At 38.5% G+C, this 20954-nt stretch overlaps 1 protein-coding gene across 2 annotated transcripts in view; it reads right to left on the bottom strand.

The window, feature by feature from the left end:
* Window positions 1-20954, bottom strand: part of ZNF461 (zinc finger protein 461) — a 36904-nt gene that overhangs the window by 4095 nt on the left and 11855 nt on the right. Inside the window, exons 3-4 of one of the 2 annotated variants that reach the window (XM_027617837.2) lie at window positions 18619-18766; window positions 17687-17782 (exon numbers count right to left, since the gene is read on the bottom strand). In XM_027617837.2, the coding sequence (XP_027473638.1) occupies window positions 17687-17782; window positions 18619-18742 (220 nt within the window). In that variant the 5' untranslated portion in view covers window positions 18743-18766. The remainder of the gene's footprint in view (window positions 1-17686; window positions 17783-18618; window positions 18767-20954) is intronic. The other variant, XM_027617836.2, reaches the window with a different exon arrangement.

Raw genomic sequence — 20954 nt, 5'->3', positions numbered from 1 at the left:
ACCTTTTGTGTCTTTTTTCACTGACTACACTGTTTTCAAGGATCAACCCTTTTGTAATATGTATCAGTACTTCATTTCTTTTTTAATGGCTGAGTAATATTCCATTGTACAAATATACCATTCATTATTTATCCATTCATCAGTCGAGTGTCATTTGGGTAGTTCCTGGGTTGTACTGTTCTTTTTTCTTTGTAAGAATTCTTAATGTATTCTGAATATAACCAACATATTGCAAATATCTTACTCTGGGCCTGGCATTTTCACTCTCTTAATGTTTTGATGAATAGAAGTTCTTAATTTTAAGGCAGTCTAATCCCAAGGTCATGAAAATATACTCATATTGTTTTCTATTTTGCCTTTCATATTTAGACCTACAACCTACCTAAATTAGATTTTAAATTTTTTTAAGATTTTATTTATTCATTTGAGACACAGAGATAGAGAGGGCATGAGCAGGGAGACAGAAGGAGAAGGAGAAGCAGGCTCCCCACTGAGCCAGGAGCCCGATGTGGGGCTCGATCCCAGGACCCTGGGATCATGACCTGAGCCGAAGGCAGACGCTTAACCATCTGAGCCACCCAGGTGCCCCACCTAAATTAGATTTTATGATGTGAGATAGAACTCAAGATACCTAGCTTCTGATGTAGTTATCCAATTGGCTCAATAAGATTTTACTTATTTGACAGAGAGAGAGAATGAGCACAAGCAGGGGGAGCAGCAGAGGGAGAGGGAGAAGCAGGCTCTCCGCTGAGCAGGGAGCCTGATGCAGGGCTTGATCCTAGGACCCTGGGATCATGACCCAAGCCAAAGGGAGACCTTTAACCCCTTGGTTTTTCATAGTAAACATCCTAATGGATGTGAAGTGAGATTTCATTGTGGTTTTGATTTGCATTTCCCTAATGGCTAGTAATGTTAAGCATCTTCTCATGTGCTTACTGGCTACTTGTATATCTTCTTTGGAGAAATCTGTATTAAAAATCCTTTCCCCCTTTTTTAAATTGAGCTGCTTGGTTTCTTTGATATTGAGTTGTAGGACTTCTTTATATATTCTGGATATTAACCCTTTGTCAGTTATATGATCTATAAATGTTTTCTCCTATTCCAGAGGTTGCCTTTTCACTCTATTGTGTACTCTTATGTATATACTTCTAGCTTTTATCTTGTATTCAATACAAATCTAATAAAATTCCTACAATGTTGTTTGAAGAACTTGAAAAACTAATGCAAAAATATATTTGGAAAAAACAAACATTTAAGAATAGCCAGAACACTACTGAAAAAGATCAGAGTCAGAGAATTTACCCTGCCTATGATAAAGACATCATAAAGACTTAAAGATGAAGACAATGTACTATTCATATAGGGCCTGACTCATGGAAAAACCAGAAGCAGACCCACATAGAAAGCACTACAGATGCAGTGATGAAAGAATAATTTAATAAATGATATTAAACAACTAGCTATAGATATAAAAAAATTAACTCTGGTTCCCTACCATACACCATAAATACATAAACTCTAACTGCATTAAAGACCTACAAGTTAAAGGAAAAACTGTAAAGCTTATGGGAAAAAATATGGATATATATAAAGCACACCTAAAGGTAGAATGGATTTCTCAAAGAAGACACAAACAGGCTAACTAGAAAAAAGATAAAGCCAAAAGAAAAATGGGCAAAAGATCTGTTTAAACATTTCACAGAAGGAGAAACACTAATGCTAAATAATCATATGCAAAGATGCTCAAACTCACTAGAAATCAAGGACAGTCAAATTAAGATATAATGAGATACCATTTCATACTCATGAGATTGGTAAAACTTAAAATATCTAAGAATTTCACTCATTGTTAAGATGTTGAACCACCAAAATTATTAAACATTGCAGTGGTGATGTAAATTACTACCAACACTCAGGAAAACAATCTGGTGTAACATAAAGTTGAAGATGAACATGTTCTATGATCCATCAATTCCAATAGTACATAGCCTGGAGAAAATCTTGTATTATGTGCTTCAGGAGACATGTAAGAATATTCATTGCACCATTGTGCATACTAGCAAAAAATTACAAACCCAAATTATAACAACCAGAAATTTGTGGAATGAAATATTATACAGCTATGAAAATGAACTCAGGCATAAAACAATATGGAAAAATTATAAACCATGTGGTACAAAATAACCAAATCACAAAACACATCTCATTATCATTTTTATAAACTTAAAAATAAGCAAAACACAACAAATAGTATTTAAGGGCATATGCAAGTGTCATAAGCTATTTTTAAAAATGGAATAATCATAATACAATTCAAGATAATGGTTACCTCTAGAGATGTAGCAGGGGAAGGGACCAGGGAAAAGCATACTGGTAGCTTGCATGGCATTGGTCACGTAACAATTCCTAACTAAATCACCAGATAGACTCCTCAGATTAAATAAAACATTCCATTCTCTCTGGAATACATTATGACAGGACCCAGCAAGATCAGTGGTACTAGTTACTTGGCTACACGCATCCAAGACGATCCCAACAACCAAGTTGTACGTCTGCCAGAAGTCAGCTGTATTTGTTCCCCTCCCTGTTTATACCAATAGATGAAATGAATATGAAAACTGTTTCAGTAAACTAACTGTTTTGGAAAGATCACATAATGGCAATCATTTAAGTAAAAGCAAAAAAAAAAATGCTACAAGAAAAAGATTGGTGATGGTGACATAAAAATGAAGTACTCCACACACACAGTCTTTAGGATCTTCCCCTTCTTTAAAGAAATCAAAGCAAATACAATAGAAAATGCACAGTCTAAAGTTCATTTTTAAACATTTTTTTAAAGACTTTACTTATTTTAGAGAGAGAGAACACATGTGGAGGGAGGAGCAGAGGGAGGAGAGGGAGAGAATCTCAAGCAGACTCCGCCTTGAGTTTGGAGCCTGATGAGGGGCTTGATCTCAAGACCCTGGGATCATGACCTGAGTCAAAACCAAGAGTCAGACATTTAACCAACTGAGCCACCCAGGCACCCCTAAAGTTCATTTTTAAAGGAAAATTTAAAATCTCTATCACAAAGATTGTGTGGACTCCCTCTTCCCTGCTTCTACCTTATATAAAACCAAAAACCCTGGAAATTACCTATCATACAATAAAATTACTTTGAAAGCCTGAAGCAAGAAGGTCAATCAATTTGGATTCTGTGGACTTGAGGAACTACCGTGTGGTGAGTTCCCTGGGGTTTCTTTCCTTTTTTTTTCCTGTTTTTTTTTTTTTTCAATTCCACTATAATTAACATAGAATGTTAGTTTTAGGTATACAATATAGTGATTCAACAATTCTATACATTACTCCATGCTCATCACAATTAAGTGTAGTCTTAATCCCCTTCACCTATTTCACCCATCTCCCCACCCACCTCTGGTAACCATCAGTTTGTTCTCTATATTTAAGAATGTTTTCTTGTCTCTTTTTTCTTTGTTTCATTTCTTAAATTCCACACGAGTGAAATCATATATTTGTTTTTCTTTGACTACTTCACTTAGCATTATACCCTTTAGATCCATCCATGTTGTTGCAAATGGCAAGATTTCATTCCTTTTTATTGCTGAATAATATCCCATTGTATATATACACAGCACATCTTCAACCATTTATCTATTGATGGACACTTGGGTTGCTTCCATATCCATGCTATTGTAAATAATGCTGCAATAAAAATGCTGCATATATCTTTTCAAATTAGTAATTTCATATTCTTTCTGTAAATACTCTGTGGAATTACTAGATCATATGGAAATTCTATTTCTAGTTTTCTGAGGAAACTTCATACTGTTCTCCACAGTGGCTGCACCAGTGTGCATTCCAACCATGCATGAGGGTGCCTTTGTCTCCACATCCTCACTAACACTTGTTTATTGTGTTTCTGATTTAGCCATTCTGATAGGTGTGAGGTGATACCTGTGATATCTCATTATGGTTTCAATTTGCATTTCCCTGATGACCTGTGATGTAGAACATTTTTTCATGTGTCTATTAGCATCTGTATGTCTTCTTTGGAGAAATGTCTGCTAATGTCTTCTGCCCAATTTTTAGTTGGATTATTTGTATTTTGGGTGTTGAGTTGTATCAGTCCTTTACATATTTTGATACTAGCCCTTTATCAGGAATGTCATTTGCAAATGTCTTCCCCATTTGGTAGACTTTTAGTTTTGTTGATTGTTTCCTTTGCTGTGTAGAAGCTTTTTACTTTGATGTAGTTCCAATAGTTTATTTTTGCTTTTGTTTCCCTTTTCTCAGGAGACATATCAAGAAAAATGTTGGTATGGCCAACATGAGAGAAATTACTATGTGTGCTCTCTTCTAGCATTTTCATGGTTTCAGGTCTCACTTGTAGGTCTTTAATTAATTTTGAGTTTATTTTTGTGTGTGGTGTAAGAAAGTGGTCTAGTTTCATTCTTCTGCATGTAGCTGTGCAGTTTCCCCAACACCATTTGTTGAAGAGACTTTCACCCATTGGACATTCTTGCCTCCTTTGTCATAGATTAATTGACCATATAATTTTGGACTTATTTCTGGGTTTTCTATTCACTTCCATTGAACTATGTGTCTAATTTTATACTGTTTTGGTTACTACAGCTTTGTAGTATATCTTGAAATCAGCTATTGTTTCTTCAGATAAATTTTCTGCCATTTTTTCTCTCTTTTCTGGGATCCCTATAACATGAATATTATTATGCTTGATGGTGTTGCTGAGTTCCCTTAGTTTATTTTCATTTTTTATTATTCTTTTTTCTTTCTCCTGTTTGGCTTAATTGCTTTCCATTATTCTCTCCTCCATGTTGCTGATCCATTCTTCTGCTTCCTCTAGTCTACTACTTATTTTTAATTTCAGTTGAGTTCTTCATCTTGGATTGGTTTATTTTTGTTTTCTATCTCTTTGTTGAGGGTTTCACCAAGGTCCTCCACTCTTTTCACAATTCCAGTTAGTATCTTTATGACCATTACTTTAAATTCTCTATCAGTCATATTACAAATCTCTGTTTCACTTAGGTCTATCATTGTGATTCTGCCCTGTTTTTTCATCTGGGACATATTCCTCTGTCTCTTCATTTTGTCTAACTCTGTCTGTTTCTATGTGTTAGGAAAGTTAGCTATGTCTCCTGCTCATGAAAGTGGTGGCCTTATGAAGAAGAGGTCCTGTAGTGCCTGCAGTGCAGTGTCCTCCATTCACCAGAACCTGGAACTTCAGGGGTGTCTCCTATGTGTGTTGCATGTGCCCTACTGTTGTGGCTGAGCTGCATTTGCCTTCAGTCCAGTCATCTGCAAAGGTTCTCTTTGCCTGTTGTGAGCTGAGTTTAGTCCCTGTGTTGTTAGTGGGCTAGTCTAGAGCTACTTTGGGCTTGAGTTGGGTCAGAGTAGGTGTCTGCCAGAGATGCAGTAGCACCTAACTTCAGGGTGCTCTCCTCGTGTTGTTTCCTGAGAAGCTGTCATTGGTGAGCAGGGCCTATGGTCAGATTAGATGTCTGCTCCAAGTCCACTGCTGAAGCCACAGTCGAACTGATGTGGTTATCTTCCCCTGTCCCCAGGGCAGGAGTCACTTTGGAGTGGTGCTGCCCTCTGTTGCAGGTGCTTGCACACTGTCACACTTGTGACACCACTTTGGAGAACCCCTACCAGGCCAGGTTGGAGGGGCATGATCCAAAGGAGAACAAGGGGGAAGGTACGTGGTGTTAGTAAGGTTTGTACTGGTTTGCAGTGGGAGAGGACATGTAGCCACTCTGGAGAACTGCTAAGGGAGGGTCCACAGGAGAGCATGGGGGCAGGGCATGCTGTTAGCAAGCTAGGTGGAGAGTGTGCATGCTGTGCTGGTTCCCACAGGTATCCATATATCTATGCTGGGGGGCAGGGGAAGGAAATGGTGCCTGCCAGCTCTTTCGTTCTCAGAGAAGTCTCCCATAGATCCCTGACCCATCAGCACATATTCTGAGATTAGCAAATAAATCTTCCTATGTACCCCAGGGGTTTGTCAAATTGCTGTTTCTATGCTATAGATCAGCAGGGCTGTTTATTATGCTGTCTCTTTAAGGGCAAGGACTCAGTTTTCTATCACCCTCCTGGCTCTCTCAGAGCTGAGCCTGCTGATTTTTAAAGTTCCAGGTGTTAAGCCCAACTAATTTAAAAAACTGGTGAAGTTAGACACCTCTGGATTTCACAGCCAAATGTTATGGGGATTCATCTTCCCAGTGTGGGTCCCCCATGCCTGGGATGGGTTCTGCTCCTCTTCCTTGTCAGTGCCTGTGGTGTCCTTCCCTCCCACTGACATTATTGCAGGTCAGTTTGGTTCCTGCCCACATCTCTGCCCTTCCTACCCTTTTCAATGTGGTGGTTCCTCTATACTTAGCTGTGGACAGTCTGTTCTGGCAGTCATTGGGTCATTTTCTGAGTTATTCAAACTGATGTGGGTGTTATCGAGGTGTAGCTATGGGATGAGATAAGCTCAGGATCCTCTTACTCCACCATCTTCCCAGGAAGTTTGTCCCTGGGTTTTCTTTTTTTTTCTTATATATCCCCAAAATGGTCACTGGTCAGCAGGCCTGCAACCTGGAACCATTAGCAGATGCACACACACACACCAAGAAAAATCCACTCTCTCCAGCCAAAAGACTAGGAGCAGGGAAGCCCAAAAGACTTAGTGGGATCCCTAGCACCTGCTCCACAACCTAGACCCTAGCAACAGTTTCATCAGCCAGCTACAGTAGCAGCAAGAACTCTATGATTGATATATCAGCAGCCACAGCAAGAGGAAGTCTCTTGATGTACAAGCCAACAGATCAATTCACCCAGAAAGGTACCATTAGCAGAGTCTTGCATCTCCCTGTCCTCTGCCCACTGGCATAAGGACATCCATGCCCAGTGCCTTCTGTATCTCACTGAAGCTAAGTGTATCTCAATGGCTTCTGCCTCCCCCAACCCACAGAAGGTGGCCTAGCTACACTAGGGATTCACAGAAGTTTCTGTCCTTGCAGACAAGACCAGCAGGCACTGAACAGGATTCCCAGCAGTACCAAAGATACAGAGCATATCAGAATAGCATTGAAAGGGCTCTGAAAACTAAGCTGCCGTTAGAACTAAAGCTTACAAAAGTAGAACAGACCTATACACTAAACCTAATAGCATGACTCCCTGCTAAAATAGATTTAAATAGACTTAAATAGAATCAAGACTCTCTTAACATAAAAACAAAAATGTCCATGATACAAATCACTTGTCATACCAAAAGCCAGGGAAACCAAACTCTGAAGGAGAAAAGACAATCAACTGAGACCAATACCAAGATTAATTAGATGCTGGAACTACCTGACAAGGATTTTATTTTATTTTATTTTATTTTATTTTATTTTATTTTATTTATTATTCTTATTTTAGATTTTATTTATTTATTTGAGAGCAAGAGGGAGAGTGTGCACGAGAGAGACAGCACCAGTGGGAGGAGAAGCAGAGGGAGGAGAGGCAGACTCCCCGCTGGGCAGGGAGCCCAGTGACGTAGGGTTGATCCCAGGACCCTAAGATCATGACCTGAGCCGAAGGAAGATGCTTAACTGACTGAGCCACTCAGGCGCCCCCTGACAAGGATTTTAAAGTGGTCTTCATAAAAACGCACTGACAATCAATTACAAACTCTCTTTAAATAAATGAAAAAACAGCATATTTCTGGAAAAAAAAAGTACTTACAAAAAAGAAGTAAATGCAATGAAAAATATAATAGCTGTTATAAAAGACACACTACTGGTCTCTAGAGTAGACATAACAGAAGCTAGAAATCAGTGAACTTAAAGACAGAATTTACTTCATCTGAAAAACAAAGATAAACAGACTTAAAGAAAAAAATACAGCCTCATTCCCTGTGGGACAATAACAAAAGATCCAACATCCATATCATCCAAGTCCCAGAGGACAGGAAAAAGACTGTGGGACTGAAAAAGTATTAAAGGATATAACAGTTGAACTTCCCAAATTTCATACAACACAAATCCATAGATTCAAGAAACTCAGCAAATACCTATTAAGAAAAATCCAAAGAACTGAAAACCAAGACATCCATTTCTAAAAACTAGACAAAGAAAGAAGTCTTTAAAATAGAAATGCATATTATATATTGATGATAAAGAAATACCAATTCAAAAAACTAGATTTCTCATTTGAAACCATGGAGACCAAAAAGAAACAGCACAATAATTTTCAAGTACTAAAAGAAAAGAACGGTGAACCTCAAATTCTATACCCATTGAAACTATACTTTTTTTTTAAAAAAGATTATTTTAGAGAAAGAGAGAGTACATGAGGGGGAGAGGCAGAGGGAGAGAGAGAGAAACTCAAGCAGACTCCAAGCTGAGCGGAGAGCCCAGTGTGGGCTCAATCTCACAATCCTAAAATCACAACCTGAACTGAAACCAAGAGTCAGACACTCAACCGACTGTTCCACCCAGCTGCCCCTCCAATGAAACTATTTTTATTTTTAAGATTTTATTTATTTATTCATTTGAGAGAGCGAGAATGAGAAAGAGAGAGAGAGCACATGAGAGGGGGGAGGGTCAGAGGGAGAAGCAGACTCCCTGCTGAGCAGGGAGTCCAATGCAGGACTCGATCCTGGGACTCCAGGATCATGACCTGAGCCGAAGGCAGTCGCTTAACCAACTGAGCCACCCAGGCGCCCCCAATGAAACTATTCTTTTTTTTTTTTTAAAGATTTTATTTATTTATTCATGAGAGACAGACAGAGAGAGAGAGAGAGAGGCAGAGGGAGAAGCAGGCTCCCTAGGAGCAGGGAGCCCGATGCGGGACTCGATCCCAGGACCCCGGGATCATGACCTGAGCCGAAGGCAGACGCTTAACCATCTGAGCCACCCAGGCGCCCGCCAATGAAACTATTCTTAAGGAACAAAGAAGAAATATAGGCATTCTCAGACAAAGGAAAACTAAGAAAATTTGTTTTTGCACACATGCCCTTAAAGAGTGGCTAAAGGAAGCTCTCCCAAAACAAAGAAAATGATAACAGAAGAAGGCTTAGACCTTCAGAAAGAAAAGAATAACAGAATGAGCAAAATAGAAAAAACTATACCAGGCTATCCTTTACCCCATGAGTTCCTTTAGTCCTATTTGATGGTAAAGCAAAAATTTTAACACTATCTCTTGTGGTGATCAATGTTGTAGAAGAAATACTTAAAACAATTATACCAAAAAAGTGGGGAGGATAAAGGGACCTAAATGGATGTAAGGTTTCTACGCTTCACTTGAAGTGGTAAAACATCAAAACCAGCAGGCTGTGATAGGTATGTACATATATGCTAATACTTAGAGAAAACAATAAAATAAAAATAAAGCAACATATTAAAAAGCATAAATCAAAATGGTGCTCTAGAAATGTTTGAGTAACTCACAGGTAGGCAAGAAAAAAGAAACAGAAGAACAAGAAACAGAAGAAAACAACAAAATGGCTGGGGTGCCTGGGTGGCCTAGTTGGTTAAGCATCTGCCTTCAGCTCAGGTCACGATCTTGGGGTTCCGGGATCAAGTCTCGCATCAGGCTCCCTGTTCAGCAGGGAGTCTGCTTCTCCCTTTGCTCCTCCCCCGACTGCTCGCTGTGCTCTCTCTCCCTGTCTCTCTCTCTCTCTCTCAAATAAAATCTTTAAAAGAAAAAAAAAACAAAAAAAAGAAAAAAATGGTAGATATAAGTCTTAACTTATCAATAATTTTTTTCAATAATTATTTTAAAGATAAATACCTTTAAAATACTTTAAAATAACTTTAAAATACTAAATCACAATTAAAAGACAGACACTGGCACAATGGACAAATATATGACCCAACATGGTGACTATAAGAAACTCATTTCAAACATGACATAGGTAGGTTGAAAACAGGAGTGGAAAAATATAGACCATGTACATATTAATCAAAAGAAAGCAGAAATTAGGGACTCCTGGGTGGTTCAGTTGGTTAAGCAGATGCCTTCAGCTCAGGTCATGATCCCAGAGTCCTGGGATCGAGTCCCGCATTGGGCTCCCTGCTCCGTGGGGAGCCTGCTTCTCCCGCTCCCTCTGCCTGGCGCTCCCCCTACTTGTGCTCTCTCTCTCTCTTTCTGAGACAAATAAATAAATTTAAAAAAAAAAAAAGAAAGAAAGTAGAAATAGCTATATTAATATCAGATAAAAATATTTAAAGATACAACTTCAGAATAAAGAAATCTAGTAAGTACCACTGACAGAGCTTCAAAATACATGAAGCAAAAACTGATAGAGCTGAAAGGAGAAAGAGACAAAGCACTATTACACCTGGGGATTCAAATACCCTACTGTCAGCAACTGACAGAACTACCAGACAGAAAATCAGCAAGGATATAGAAGAACTGAAAAAGACTATCAATAATAGGATATAATCAACACTTATGGAACATGCCACCCAACAACAGCAGAATACACAATGTTTCCAAGCACACAGTGAACATTCCCCAAGACAGACCTTATTCTAAGTCATGAGGCAAATCTTAAGTTTAAAAGTCAAAATCACCCAGAGTATATTCTATGATGTATAGTAAAGAATTTAAACTTGCCCAAAGAGAGATCTGGCTTTTGTCGTCATCTCCAGGGAGAAAATCTCTACAAACAATGTCTTTGTTTAGGACCACAGCTACCAGACAGTCTAACAGTGGGATTTATGATGTAGGCTTTGAGCCATGTGGTACCAATTCTCCTTAAGAGAAACAGGAATCTAAAGGTATCAGCTCTACCTCCTGAGAGGCTGGAAAATGAAAGGAACGGGCAGCCAACCCAGAGCCCAATAAAAGTCTGGACACCAGGATTCAGGTTAGTTTCCCTATTTGGCAATACTACATGCATATAGTTACACACAGTTGATGGGAATAGTTAGCACTGTCCATGAATCCACCGGGTGACTGCAACCGAAGCTCCATGTCTGAAAACCTCCTGGGTTCTGCCCATGTGTTTCTTCCCTTGGCTAATTTTAATTTGTATCCCTTTGCTGTAAAAACCTGTAACTGTGAGGATGACAGCTTTCAGTGAGTTCTATGAGTTCTTTAGTGAATTATCTAAGGGTTGTCTTGGGAACCCCTGAAATTGCTACTGGGGTAAAAAATAAGGGAAGACTGTGGACTGTTCCCTCTTTCACATGAGACCGTAATGGAATCAAACTCTAAATAAATAAAAGAAAGGCAATAGGAAAATCTCCAGACACCTCCAAATAACACACTTCTAAATAATTCATGGGTGAAAGAGAAAGTCTCAACAACAACAAAAAATTTGTAAGGATTATGAGGACATGTATACATGATTTTATATATGATATACATGTATATATATATACACACACACAATGAATTACAAGGTTAATAAGAAACATATAACCTTATATTCATAACCTTGAAAACTTACAAGAAATGGACCCAATTCCTTGAAAATCTGAAACTACCAAAACTCAGCCAATATGAAATAGGTCATCTGAGTAGTCTGGTAACTATTACAGAAATCAAATTTGGGGTGCCTGGGTGGCTCAGTCGGTTAAGCATCTGACTCGGCAGGTCATGATCTTAGGGTCCTGGGATTGAGCCCTGCATCTGACTCCACACTCTGTGGGGAGTCTCCCTGTCCCTCTCCCTCTGCCCCTCCCCCTGCTTGTGTTCTGTCTCTTCTCTCAAATAAATAAAATCTTTAAAAAAAAAAAAGAAATCAAATTTATAATTTAGTAGATCCCAAAAATCTCCAAGTCCACATGGTTTCACTGAAGAATTTTACCAAATAGGGGTGCCTGGGTGGCTCAGTTGGTTAAGCGACTGCCTTCGGCTCAGGTCATGATCCTGGAGTCCCTGGATCGAGTCCCGCATCAGGCTCCCTGCTCGGCAGGGAGTCTGCTTCTCCCTCTGACCGTCCCCCCTCTCATGTGCTCTCTCTCTCTCTCTCTCAAATAAATAAATAAAATCTTTAAAAAAAAAAAGAATTTTACCAAACATTCCCAGAATCTTGCACACAGTTCCTTCCAGAAAACAGAAGAGAACACTTCCCAAGTACTTTATGAGGCCATTATTACTCTGATACCAAAACCAGACAAAGGCAGCACACACAAAATAACTGCAAACCAACATCCCCCATGAACTCAGATGAAAAAAATCCTCAATTGAATTTTACCAAACTCATTAATGAATAAAAAGAATGATACACAATGACTAAGTGGGATTTATTCCAGGTTTGAAAGGCTGATTCAATATTTAAAAATCAATCAATGTAATCCATCATATCAACAACTAAGGAAGAAAAAAATCCCATGATCATATTAATAACCATTTATGATTTAAAAAAACTCTTAGGGTGAGGGAGACAAACCATAAGAGACACTTAATCATAGAAAACAAACTGAGGGTTGCTGGAGGGGAGGGGGGTGGAGCGATGGGGTAACTGAGTGATGGACATTGGGGATGGTATGTGTTTTAATGAGCACTGGGTATTTTATAAGACTAATGAATCACAGACCTGTAACCCTGGAACAAATAATACATTCTATGTTAATTAACTAAATTAAACCAAAAAAGCTCTCAGGGCATCAGGAAGAGAAGGGAACTTCTTCAAACTCATAAAGAACATAAAGAGCATCTACTAAAAACCTAGAGCTAGGGGCGCCTGGGTGGCTCAGTCGTTAAGCGTCTGCCTTTGGCTCAGGTCATGATCCCAGGGTCCTGGGTTCAAGCCCCGCATCGGGCTCCCTGCTCCATGGGAAGCCTGCTTCTCCCTCTCTCACTCCCCCTGCTTGTGTTCCCTCTCTCGCTGTGTCTCTTTCTGTCAAATAAATAAATAAAATCTTAAAAAAAAACCTAGAGCTAATATACTTTATGGTAAAAGACCAAATCCTGAATGTTTTCCCTCTAAAATTGGTAAAAAGGATGTCCACTCTTACCACCCTTATTTATTTTATTTTATTTTTTAGATTTTATTTATTTATTTGCCAGAGAGAGAGAGAGACAGCGAGAGAGGGAATACAAACAGGGGAAGTGGGAGAGGGAGAAGCAGGCTTCCTGCCGAGCAGGAAGCCCAATGCAGGGCTTGATCGCATGACCCTGGGATCATGACCTGAGCCAAAGGCAGATGCTTAACGACTGAGCCACCCAGGAACCCCATTACCACCCTTATTTAATACAGCCCTGTAAGTTCTAGCTATTCCAATAAGGCAAGAAAATAAAGGGCACAGTTTGGAAAAAGAAGGAAATAAAACTATTTGCAAATGATATGACTGTCTACAATAATGAATCTACAAGGAAATAATTGAGTTGAATAAGGTCACAGAATACAAGATCAACATACAAAATCAATTTAATTTCTATACATTGACAATAAGCAACAACCAAAATAAAAAGGCAATATCATTTATAAATGCTCCCAAAAAATAAAATACTTAGGTAAAAAATTAACAAAACATGTACAGGATCTATATGATAAAAATTGTAAAATGCTAATAAAAGAAATCAGAAAAAAAATACTTGAAGAAACATACTGTGTTCATGGATTGGAAGACTCAACAGAGTAAAGATGTTAAATCTCTAACTTCATCTACAGGTTTAACATAATTCCTATGAAAATATCAGCAAGTTTTTTCTGTAGACACAGACAACCTTATTTTAAAATTTACATGCATAGGGGTGCCCGGGTGGCTCAGGTGGTTAAGCATCTGCCTTCAGCTCAGGTCATGATCTCAGGGTCCTGGGATCGAGCCCCCTCTTCAGGCTCCCTGCTCAGCACAGAGTCTGCTTCTCCCCCTCCTTCTGCCCCTCCCCCCACTCATGCTCACTCTCTCTCTCTCTCAGATAAATAAAATCTTTAAAAAATAAAAATAAATAAAATTTATATGCATAGAAAAGAGCACTAAGGATAGTCAAAAGAATTTTGAAAAATAACAAAGGGGGAAGAATCACTCTTTCCAGTATTAAGGCTTACAGTAATTAAAGTATAGTACCGGCAGAGGGTCACAAAGATCAATAGTACAAAACAGAGAACTCAAAAATGGAGCCACATAAATGTGTCCAACTGATTTCTGACAAGGATGAAAATGCAATTCAATGGATAACTTTTTAAATAAATGGTGATGGAGCAACTGGACATCCATGGGGGAAAAAAAATTAACCTTGACCTAAAGTCTCACATCTGTAAAAATGAACTCAAGATGGTCCATACACTTAAATGAAAAATGTAAAACTATAAAACTTATAGAAAAACACAGGAGAAAATCTTTAAGATGTACGACTAAGTGAAGTGTTTAGGCTTGACATCAAATTAAAAAAAAAAACCCTCACAATTCATAAGATTAAAAATGGACAAATTAGGGGCACCTGGGTAGCTAGTTGTTAAGTGTCTGCCTTCAGCTCAGGTCATGTTCCCAGGGTCCTGGGATCGAGCCCCACATTGGGCTCCCTGCTCCACGGGAGGCCTGCTCTCCCTCTCCCACTCCCCCTGCTTGTATTCCCTCTCTCGCTGTGTCTCTCTCTGTCAAATAAATAAACAAAATCTTTTAAAAAAAAGGACAAATTAGATGCTACATAAATTAGAAACTTTTGCTCTGCAAAAGACCTTGGTAAAAAGTTGAAAAGAAAAACTACAGACTTGAAGAAAATATTTGTTTAACTCACAAATCCACAAAGGCCTATCTAAAATACATAAAGAACTTTGAAAATTCAACATTAAAACACCAAATAATCAAATTAGAAAATGGGCAAAGACATGAACACACATGTCACTGAAGAGGATACACAGATAGCAAATAAACACATGAGAAGATATTCAACAAAATTTTCTATTAAGGAAATTCGAATTAAAACTACATTGAGGGGCACCTGGGTGGCTCAGTTGGTTAAGCGACTGCCTTCAGCTCGGGTCATGATCCTGGAGTCCCGGGATCAAGTCCCACATCGGGCTCCCTGCTCAGCGGGGAGTCTGCCTCTCCCTCTGACCTCCTTCCCTCTCATGCTCTCTCTCTACCATTCTCTCTCTCTCTCAATAAATAAATAATCTTAAAAAAAAAAACTACATTGAGATATCACTACCCACATATCAAAATGTCTAACCTGAAAAACAGATATAACACCAAATGCTGGCTAGGATTCAGTGAAACTGGATCACTCCCATATTGCTGGTAGGAACATAAAATGGTAAAACCATTGTGAAAAATAGTTTGGCAGTTCCTTTCATTACATGTTTGAGCTTTATCCCAGACTTCTTTTCTTTTTTATTATTATTATTTATTTATTTGACAGAGAGAGAGAGCACAAGCAGGCAGAGTGGCAGGCAGAGGGAGAGGGAGAAGCAGGCTCCCCGCAGAGCAGGGAGCCTGACGCAGGGCTCGAACCTAGGACCCCGGGATCATGACCTGAGCCGAAGGCAGATGCTTAACCAACTGAGCCGCCCAGGCGCCCACCAGATTTATTTTCATGTACACACTTTTACATGAATATAAGGAACATGTATATGTGTGTATATATACACATATAATTCATAATTATATGAATTATATATTCATATAATATATATATTCTTACATTCAGGTACTATATACATGAGATAGAAGAGCCAACTTCAAAAGGACATACTGTAGGATTCCATTTATATAACATTCAAGAAATAACATAATTATATAGAAGAGATTAGTGGTTACCAAGGGTTAGGAACAAGGGAGAATGGGATGGGTATAGCAATAACAAACAGGAGGGAGCCTTATGGTGACAGTACTACTATTTTGACTCCTGTGGTATGATACAAGACTATGTGATAAACCTGCATAGAACTATACACACAGAAGTCTGAAAAAGTTCTATGGATTGTACCAATGTCAATTTTTCAGTATGATCTTGTACTGTTGTGCCAGATGTTAACATCTGGGGAGGCTGGAGGAAGGGTACATGGGACTTCCTTGTACATTTCTTTGTAACCTCCTGTGAATCTATAATTATTTCAAAATTCAAAGTTTTTTTTTTTTTTTGAAGATTTTACTTATTTGAGAGAAAGAGAGAGAGCACAGAGGGAGAGTGAGAGGGAGAAGGAGACTCCCTGCTGAGCAGAGAGCTCAATGCAGGGCTCGATCTCAGGACCCTGGGATCATGACCTGAGCTGAAGGCAGACGCTTAACTGACTGAGCCACCCAGGTGGCTCTTAAAATTAAAAGTTTTAAAAAAGAAACCACTACACCTATGTGAAAAGAAAGGCGTGGTCAGGCATCAAAAACTGATAGAAGAATGGCATCTTTAAATGAAAACAAAACACTTAGAGTATATATCATTTTTCCATGATTCCTTCCATATTAGTTTCTTAGGACTGATATAACAAAGAACCACAAACTGCGTGGCTTAAAACAACAGAAATATACTCTCTCACAGTTCTGCAGCACTAATACTGATTCACAGATATTATCAAAGACCACTCATCTGTAGTATGGCCCCGCTCTTGGCCTCCAGAACCCTATACTTTCCTAGATGACCTCCTTCCTTCCCAGTCAACCCTCTACTATCTCTCTCTTTTTTTTTATAGTATTTTTTTATTTCAGAGAGAGAGAGCACAAGTGAGGGGCAAAGGGAGAGGGAGAAGGAGACTCCCCGCTGAGCAGGGAGCCCAATGAGGGACTCGATCCCAGGACCCTCGGATCATGACCTGTGCCAAAGGCAGACATGTAACTGACTGAGCCACCTAGGTGCCCAAACCTCTGCTATCTCTACTTCCTCAATGTAATTTTCTTTAACTTTCCCAATTTCTAATCAACCTTAATTTTTCCTACTATACCATTAGAACATATGTTCTTGATCCACTACTGTAACATTTAAAAAAAGGTATTCCTATTACCTCATAAAGCAACTTGAAGGAATTTTTTAAAAAATTAATAAATACTGTTGACTGTGTCTTTTGATGAATAGACATTTTTAAGTTTGGTGTACTCCCATTTGTCTATTTTTGCTTTGTTTACCTGTACCTTGCTTGGTGTCATATCCCAGAAAACACTGCCAAACCCAATGTCATGAAACTTTTTCCCTATGTTTTCTTCTAGTTTGGGGTCTTAGATTTAGTTCTTTGATCCATTTTGAGTTAATTTTTGTATATGGCATAAGGTAAGGATCCAACTTTATTCTTTTGCATACGGATATCCAGTTTTCCCTACACCATTCGTTAAAAATAGTCCTTTCCCCCACTGAATGGTCTTGGCACCTTTATCTAAAATCATTTGGTCATATATGTGAGGGTTTATTTCCAGCCTTTTTATTCTATTCTATTTTTTAAAGATTTTATTTATTTATTTAGAGAGATAGTGCGTGCAAGTGGGGGAAGGGGGAGAGAGAGAGAATCTCAAGCAGATGCCATGCTGAGCACAGAGCCCAATGTGGGGCTCGATCTCACAACCCTGAGATCATGACTTGAGCTGAAATCAAGAGTCAGACACTTAGGCTACTAAGTCACTCAGGCGCCCCTATTCTATTCCACTGATCTGTATGTCCGTCTTTATGCCAGTGCCACAGTCTGACTACACAGTGTTATAATTAGTTTTGAAATCAGGTTTTCCCTAATTTGTCTAAAATAACCTTACTAGCCCAACATTCTGACCAGTGGGCCTACTCCTTGAAATAGCTTCCTGCCTCCTGATCATTGCTCACTCACCTGGGCACCGTCCTCCTGTCACTTCCCTCACAACCATCCAGGGCTCCTTCCCTTGCTCTAATGAAGAGATCACAGCCGGCTTAGATATAGAAAGTCCTGGTTATAAGAAAAGAAATGGAGATGAAGTGGAAATCAAAGTACCCAAATACTATGGTTTAGAATTGATCAAAAAAAATAAACTATAGCACAAAATCGTATTTGATAAAGTCTGCAGTTGAAAAAAAGAATAAATTAAACACTAATATTCAGGTAAACTCAAGATAAAAAAACAAATAAATAGGTGATAAAATGCTATTTAAATTAGATAAGCTTTCTATCTCTACTTCGCTATGTGGAAAAAACAGCTTCTTGAGTATGCTTATTTCAGATATTTTTCAATGTTAAATAAAAAGTTCTTAGAATGTAACTCCCAAATGCAAATTGTTTAAAAGAGAGCACATTTGTTGTAGGAAATGGAATAGTGTTCATTTGAGCACTAAATAGTAAGTGATATTTCTTGATCCAGTCCATCACTACATTAATTGGGAAAGCTAAAGAGCTTCACACCCAGGCCCCATGTGTTTAGTTTTAACCTACTCTAGTGCACCTGCAGGTTTAGCACAGTGCAAATGAAACAAAAGATGAAGCGGTTTCTTTGACCATTAACTAACAATTAATTTATTAACATTAAATAATTAAATAATTAAGCATAAGCTTTAATGGCACAGAATTCCAATTCTGTTCTTTAATCACCAAGGAAGAACATTGATTATAAGGACCAGAGGAAGGGTTAAGGATGGGGAAAATGAAGATGCACCCCCATCTAAGCGTGCACATTTTTATGCAAAGAAAAAATTCATCTAGTTATTTGAAAGGTAGCCCTAAAATTCATGGTAAAGAAAGGAGAAATTCCAAGAAATAGATTCTAAATTATAAGAGGCAGATAACTTTACCCAGTGAAACCAAGTTGCTATAGTTCTCCAACATCACATCTTTGTACAAATTCCTCTGTGTAGGGTTCAGGCATTCCCATTCCTCCTGAGAGACATCTATAGCCACATCTTTGAACATCACCATCCCCTAAAATGACAAATAACAGTACTATTTTTTGAAATTATAAGAAATATTTTTCAAAAGGAAGAAGAGGTGCTAAACGAAAGCATGCAGGAAAGGGACAGTATGTATATATATATATATATATATATATATACACACACACACACACACACACACACACACACACACATATAGTGTGTAGTGAGTATACAGGCAAAGGTGGAAGCTTGTGACATGGGTCAAAAAGAAATTTAATGGAAATGAAGCAGAGTGCTTCCATGTTCTTAAAAATTCAATTTTTGCAGACACATCCTCTTGCATAGGATGGAAAATCAGTCATCTAGAAATTTAAAAAAAATAAGTAGAGGTTTCCAACTAAGTTAAATAGTTGGAATTTTTTTAATCTTTCCAGAATGTCTTATGAAAACCTCCAACTTGAGAAAAAGGACTTGAAGATTTTTCTTCATCATTATGACCATTATGTCATAACCATTTTTACTTTTCATGCAAATTCTTTAGTAAATATCCAGTGCAGATTGTATTTTCCAAGGATAGATAAAACAACTCCCATCCCATACGCTCTTCTTCAGTGTAACCTTGACATGCCATTGACCATGACCATGCCATGACCATTGGTATAAGGTCTGTGTCCTCTGCCCTTGAACCTGATCCTGGGAAAACAGCTGTGACTTACTCAACTTATAAAGTATAGCAGAAATGACTATGTGACTTCTGAAGCTGGATTATAAAAATGTCTCTCCACCCAGTGAGAACACCCTACACCAATTCCCATGATGTCTATTTAGAAAAGTCAAAATTGTGGAAAAGTTCAAAGATTTCCCATGTGTGATTCAATTAACCATTTTCCCCTGACAACACCATTTCCTATGAGGACATCTCAACTGGGCGGTTGGTTTTTCTCCTACAGTCTCACTCTGTCCTCAGTCTCACTCTGTCCTCTCTTCTCCTCATTGCCGGTGCCAGCAACTGTCCCTCCTTCTCTAAAATCTAATGTCATCATTTCATCAAACTATACATGCATTATTTCTACCTATTGCAGTGATGTGCTAACATGCAGATTTTGCCCCCTCAGGAATTTTCGCTCCTGGCTCAGTGCCACCATCTCCAATACTACTCCTATCTTAATTCTCAGTGATTTCAAATATCTATCTAAGTATTCCATCTATCATCCTGGCTTCCCAATTCCCTCACCTCCTCTCCAATGAGCTTGTCTTCCACTCTAGTTCACTCTTTGTAGCACTATCCCAGACATCATCATTAATAGTAACTTCATCGTCTCCAAAATATCAACTGTCTTTCTCTCTGGACACCTTTACATTGTCACTCACCACACTCATACCTCTTCTCCCCCCCCTTTTTTTAAAGATTTTATTTATTTATTTGAGAGAGAGAGAAACAGTGAGAGAGGGAACACAAGCAGGGGGAGAGGGAGAGGGAGAAGCAGGCTTCCTGCGGAGCAGGGAGCCCGATGTGGGGCTTGATCCCAGGACGCTGGGATCATGACCTGAGCCAAAGGCAGACGCTCAACGACTGAGCCACCCAGGCGCCCCTTCTCTTCTCCCCTTTTCACCCAACTTAAAGTCTATATTCAGCTAATCATCCAACTTCATAATGAGCCTGATGTGAACTTCCTTTTCATACTTGCTAATAAGCAAAGCCTGAATCCTAGATAAGTCTATCTCTCTTCCTACTCTATCACTGTATCTACGTAACTGAATATGATTAGAGAAAATCACCAACCTTAATGACGAGTTTTTATTTTTATATTTTGTTTCCCTTTCTTAAATAAACATTCAGATGTCTTACGCCCACCTTGTCCTTTCCATTTTGTCTTCCACCTCATAACCCCTTACAGATGAGCAATTTCCTAAGTTTCTTTGATATCTTTGCAATGTTTTTAAGCAAATACAAATATACATATATATATATTATTTTCTATACTTTTACACAGAAGGTAACATACTATAATATATACACTGTTCTGTACTTGATTTTTAAATTCTAAAGTTAATGGTTTCCTTATTTTTCTATAGGTACATATACTCCATTTTTTGTATTTATCATAGTTTATTTAACCAAACATCTCTAGATGGACACTTGGTTGTTTCCAATCTTCTGCTCTAACAAACAATAGTGCAATTAATATTCCTGTAAACATGTCATTTTGTATACATACAGGTGTATCTGTACCAGAGAGTCTCAGAAATCAGAT

Source organism: Zalophus californianus, chromosome 17 (genome assembly GCF_009762305.2).
Source record: "Zalophus californianus isolate mZalCal1 chromosome 17, mZalCal1.pri.v2, whole genome shotgun sequence".
NCBI lineage: Eukaryota > Metazoa > Chordata > Mammalia > Carnivora > Otariidae > Zalophus > Zalophus californianus.
Note: the sequence above shows the minus strand (reverse complement) of the source record. Positions and strands in the feature narration are given on the sequence as shown.